This window comes from Amyelois transitella, chromosome 21 (assembly GCF_032362555.1).
Source record: "Amyelois transitella isolate CPQ chromosome 21, ilAmyTran1.1, whole genome shotgun sequence".
Lineage (NCBI taxonomy): Eukaryota > Metazoa > Arthropoda > Insecta > Lepidoptera > Pyralidae > Amyelois > Amyelois transitella.
The window spans coordinates 681,924-687,923 of NC_083524.1; the positions used below are offsets into that span (position 1 = coordinate 681,924).

General features: G+C 32.7%; 1 protein-coding gene across 1 annotated transcript; it reads right to left on the bottom strand.

The window, feature by feature from the left end:
• Positions 1 to 3,963: 3,963 nt before the first annotated feature.
• LOC132903111 (uncharacterized) lies at positions 3,964 to 5,725 on the bottom strand. Its single transcript, XM_060950471.1, has 2 exons — positions 5,297 to 5,725; positions 3,964 to 4,373 (listed from the first exon to the last, which is right to left on the bottom strand). The coding sequence occupies exons 1-2, from the start codon at positions 5,472 to 5,474 to the stop codon at positions 3,964 to 3,966; spliced, it is 588 nt and encodes a 195-aa protein (XP_060806454.1). The 5' UTR covers positions 5,475 to 5,725.
• Between the last annotated feature and the right edge of the window lie 275 nt (positions 5,726 to 6,000).

Below are 6,000 nucleotides of genomic sequence, written 5' to 3' on the forward strand. Positions count from 1 at the left end.
TTCCTGGTTGTAAAGGCAGTGAAGGTATGTTTGAAATATTTTTGTTCCTGTATCAATCTGCCTCTTAATCTTGTGGTTTGATTCCTGGCAAGGCCACAATCGAAAATTATTACGTTTGCTGGATAGTCAAAAATATTATTAACAGTGATTTATCACTATAAAATTCTTTTCAACTGGGTTTAACAATCATCATACATACATATAATCACGTCTATATCCCTTGCGGGGTAGACAGAGCCAACAGTCTTGTAAAGACTGATAGGCCACGTTCAGCTATTTGGCTTTAAGATAGAATTGAGATTCAAATAGTGACAGGTTGCAAGCCCATCGCCTTAAAAAGAATCATGATGATGAGAATATTATGAGATTTAATCCAATCAGGCCACATATAACTTTAAGAAAGTTAGTTGTGAAAACCTCCGGCGATGGGCGCATGGTTGCGAAATTCTTTTCTAGTAAGATAGTTATACCAGAAGTGTTAACTTCCAAAAAATAATTGTATAAAAAAACTAAAAAACTACCCGTTTTATTGCAAATCGAACTAAAAAATAGAAAATAAATAATAGTTTAAAAAAACTAAAAAACTACGCTTTTATTGCTAATCAAACTAAAAAATAGAAAATAAAAATTAATGACAAAGGAATTCAGTAGTAGCAAGTCGAACAATCAGTTATAGTCAGTTGTAGTAGTAATTACCTCGGATTAAAATTATAACAAAATTAAATTTATAAACAAAACAATTTAAATCAGAGTAAAAAGCGTGGGGTGCATTTTACTTCATTTTCATAACTCTCTTGTCATAAATATATGCTAATAGAATGATTTTAATATTTACTACATCAGGCACCCCACGCTTTTTACTCTGATTTAAATTGTTTTGTTTATAAATTTAATTTTGTTATAATTTTAATCCGAGGTAATTACTACTACAACTGACTATAACTGATTGTTCGACTTGCTACTACTGAATTCCTTTGTCATTAATTTTTATTTTCTATTTTTTAGTTTGATTAGCAATAAAAGCGTAGTTTTTTAGTTTTTTTAAACTATTATTTGAATTTCATTTCCAGTTAATAATTGTTTAATTATTTAGGTTAACTGATAACAGTTTTTGTGAGAGCAATTAATAAAGGATGATTTGTAATAGTTATTTTATTTTTATACCTTATACCATTTCTGATATAACCTTAAATGTCTTAAGGTATCCACTTTGCGCGGCCTTGCCCTAAAAGGTTTTACCATATCGCTGTATCTTTTGTGCTTTATTTTACGGTGCATGTGATGTTTTTTACTACGCTTTTATTAGCTTGGGTTGTATGTATGTATGTATGTATGTATGTATGTATGTATGTATGTATGTAACGGAATCTTTGAGCTTAATTTTCACTGATTTCTAAACGTCTGATCGACTTGAAACTTTGCACACGTATCAAGGACCGATGACAATGCAATATTTTGATAAGAGTTTCTCATTATCCTTATTAAAACTGCCAGGATTAATAAATTCATTTTTAGATCCTTCGTATGAGAGTAAGAGAGACAGAGATAGCACCAGTGCCAGTAATCTCCATACAAGAAACCAAGAAGTTCTGACGTATAAGGAGTCCAAAAAGAGATGTAATATATTTCCATATAATGTTACTATTAACCTGAGGCTTTTTTATTTCATCGCATCGCTCCATTTAGAATTACCATTAGAAACAATAGTAGAATTAGTAGAATATTTTAAAACAATAAAAAATATATAAGTAATAAAACAAAAGTAATAAATGAAAATTGAACAACTAAATTTACAACAATACAAGAATAAAGTTACTACCTACAGAACTTTGCGATATTTAATACGTATTTAACATATTAATGCAATTCTTGAATTAACATTAGGTATCTTTTGCCTATTTATAATAGCAACACTGTAATACTCGTTTAAGACATGAGTGACAGTTTTTTATGTCAAATAAGTTTTGCAGTAAGTTTTGTTTTGAATTCGATTAGAAAACCTGTAAACTTTCTTTCTGTTTTTTTTATACCGGTGCCTGTGTATTTACCTATTTGCACTTTGTTTTGTGCTGATAACTTGTCGTTATTTGTAGTTTGGAATCTTCCGTTGAGTCGAGCTTTGTTCTTCCGGATATTCGTGTGATTTTATCATCTGAGATTGGACTCTGACTGTGTTCACTGTGTTGTGCAGATATTTTTTAGATAGGACTCCTGTAAAAAGTACCTGATTATTTGAGATAGGAGTCCCAAGTTTGTGTTTGTTTTTGTGAAAGACAGTTTTACAACGAAAGTGCCACGATGTCTTCAGATAAACATTGTTGCGTTCCTGGTTGTAAAGGCAGTGGAGGTATGTTTGAAATATTTTTGTTCCTGTATCAATCTGCCTCTTAATCTTGTGGTTTGATTCCTGGCAAGGCCACAATCGAAAATTATTATGTTTGCTGGATAGTCAAAAATATTATTAACAGTGATTTATCACTATAAAATTCTTTTCAACTGGGTTTAACAATCATCATACATACATGCATACATATAATCACGTCTATATCCCTTGCGGGGTAGACAGAGCCAACAGTCTTGTAAAGACTGATAGGCCACGTTCAGCTATTTGGCTTTAAGATAGAATTGAGATTCAAATAGTGACAGGTTGCAAGCCCTTCGCCTAAAAAAGAATCATCATTATGAGAATATTATGAGATTTAATCCAATCAGGCCACATATAACTTTAAGAAAGTTAATTGTGAAAACCTCCGGCGATGGGCGCATGGTTGCAAAAGTCTTTTCTAGTATGATAGTTATACTAGAAGTGTTAACTTCCAAAAAATAATTGTATAAAAAAACTAAAAAACTATTCGTTTTGTTGCTAATCGAACTAAAAAATAGAAAATAAATAATAGTTTAAAAAAAACTAAAAAACTACGCTTTTATTGCTAATCAAACTAAAAAATAGAAAATAAAAATTAATGACAAAGGAATTATAAAACAGTAGAAGCAAGTCGAACAATCAGTTATAGTCAATTACCTCCGATTAAAATTATAACAAAATTAAATTTATAAATAAAACAATTTAAATCGGAGTAAAAAGCGTGGGGTGCATTTTACTTCATTTTCATAACTCTCTTGTCATAAATATATGCTAATAGAATGATTTTAATATTTACTACATCAAGCACCCCACGCTTTTTACTCAGATTTAAATTGTTTTAGGGCGCTTTCAATTTATGCGTTTCTTGTCGGACCGCTGCCGCACGCTTACCGTGCCGCAGGTTATATCTCGCTGTCGAGCCGCTGCAGTACGGTAGCAGTCCGGCAACAAACGACTAAATTAAAAGCGTATTTGACGCCCGTGCGTTTTTATCTCAGTGATGTGACATCAGTCAAGCCATGGACTCTGACGAAGAGACATTACTGTTAGTGCTCTTGTTGAAAATCATCAAAGAGAAAGAAAAACGACGCCCCCGTAAAAGAGCAACACCGATGTTCTCGTTAACATTTAATTCGGGTTATTTCCATAATCTTTACCCTAGGTTAAAACAAGATCCAAGCAATTTTTTTAATTATCTAAGAATGTCTAGAGAGTGTTTCTACGAACTACTTGAATTAGTTAAAAGTAAAATTCAGCGGCAAGAATCTGTTTTCAAGCATACTATATCAGCTGAAGAAAGATTGGTAATAACATTGAGGTAAGTAAAGTAAACAAATTGTATTTGATTTATTGTTTATTACTACAAAAATCTGTAAAAAGATCACTATATATGGAAGCATCAGAATCTCCACTTAAATTAGATACGGGTGAGATTGCTGCAAGTTCATCTGATGTGGACGGAAGCTGATTATTTGTTAGTGCCTGGGATTCTGAAGATTGATTCGTAAAATAGCCGCGTTGTTCATACGATTCCGAATCTAAGTTGTAATAATCTCGTGTATACGATTGTGGCATCGCGTATTTTCGGATAATTCCAATTATGTCATATTTAGCATCCATTTTACGGCTTTCTGGGATCCTTTAAAATCGTTTAACAAAGACAATAAAAAATATCTATCCCCATCTTCGGATACATCTTCTCTTGCATCTTTTTTGTTTTGTAATCTTTCTGCGAGTATTTTTAAAAGCGTGTTAGTTTCATTTGTGTCGTTAGCAGATGAACTTTTAGTTGTAGTTTTCGGTGTCGACGCAGTAGCACCATCGCCAGTCTGTTTATTTTTTTCATCTGGTTTTGTTTCATATAGTTCCGACAAAAATTGCAGTCGATCAAAATAAACATATTGTCGATGTCTTTTTGCTGCAGATCCACTTTTTGACTCTCGTTGTTTTTTCAACTCTCTTGAGAATGAATCCCTTATGTGCCTCCATTTTTTTTGAAGTACCATTGCTAAAATAAAAATAAATATTATTGTTACAGATACTTAGCCGCTGGTTGCAGTATGACTGAATTGCATCATTCTTATCAACATGGAATTTCAACTATTTCTGGAATTGTAAAAGATACGTGTCAACAGATTTACAAAACCCTACGAGAAATTTGTTTACCCGAACTGAAAAAGGAGGATTGGTTAAGAATTGCACACGGTTTTGCAACCAAGGCAAATTTCCCTAATTGTTTGGGCGCCATAGATGGGAAACATATAAGAATAATTAAGCCCCCTAAAAGCGGTTCGCTTTATTACAATTATAAAAACTTTTTTTCTATTGTATTGTTGGCCATTTGTGATTCAAATTACAAATTCATTTTCATTGATGTCGGTTCATATGGAAAGTCTTCTGATTCACAAATATTTAGAAACAGTGATTTCTTCGAGAAATTGCAAGAAAACAGTCTACATATACCAAGTCCTATGGCAATAACAGAAAATGGTTCACCACTACCGTTTGTTTTTATCGGTGATGAAGCATTCGGTATCAGTAATTTTATACAACGCCCCTATAGTGGAAATTTTTTGAATCACCAACAAAAAGTTTTTAATTACCGCTTGTCACGTGCTCGAAGATACATAGAGTGTACGTTCGGAATGATGACTAATAAGTGGCGAATATTACATCGACCAATAAATGTAGAAATATCGTTAGCGACGGATATTGTTCAAGCCATCTGTGTTTTACATAATTTCTTACAACGTGATTGTGAAGAAATTACTAATAGTAATCTCTTAATTCAAGCCAATCAAATAGATCAGGAGGATCAAAATGAACATAATTTGTCAGCAACATCAATTCGCGATAAATTTGCAGAATACTTTGTTAACGAAGGACAATTATCATGGCAAAATTACAAAATTTGACTGAATAAATAATTACCTGCAGAGTTCTTTTCACCAGTAGTTTTATTTTTAAAATCTTCCACAAATTTCTCACAGATGCCTTCCCAAGCATTTTTTGTTTCAGTGCGATTGCTGTGTTTGTCACTTTTGGAGTTCCAGATAGCAGGACGTATTTCAATCTCATTTATAAAATCTTCCACGTTTATATTATCCATTTTTAGCAAAAATGCAAATAAACATTTGATATAAAGAGCTCTGACGTCTATTCACCGCACTATTCAACACTAGAATGAACACGTGATGCTTGCGACGTTGCCGTCCTGTTGTCGAGCGTTCTCGGTACTGGCGCCGCACTGTTGCCGCACCGCGCGATTTGTATGAAAAAAAGGATCGTCCGTACGTTGTACGACTAACGTACCGCTTCGGCACCGCAGCGGGCCGACAAGAAACGCATAAATTGAAAGGGCCCTTATTTATAAATTTAATTTTGTTATAATTTTAATCGAAGGTAATTGACTATAACTGATTGTTCGACTTGCTTCTACTGTTTTATAATTCCTTTGTCATTAATTTTTATTTTCTATTTTTTAGTTTGATTAGCAATAAAAGCGTAGTTTTTTAGTTTTTTTTTTCTATTATGGTGCATTAAAGAGTTTATCTACCTACTCGTATCTTTGGATTATTAAAGTTGACGTTGAATAAAATGCTGTACTACAGTTTATTACCGCTTCTTCAGCACTG

Excerpts from the sequence above, each read along its gene's own strand:
- LOC132903111 (XM_060950471.1), bottom strand. The coding sequence starts at position 5,474 with ATGGATAATATAAACGTGGAAGATTTTATAAATGAGATTGAAATACGT. Across the intron at positions 4,374-5,296 it reads TGGTGAAAAGAACTCTGCAG|CAATGGTACTTCAAAAAAAA; the intron begins GTAATTATTTAT and ends TTTTTATTTTAG.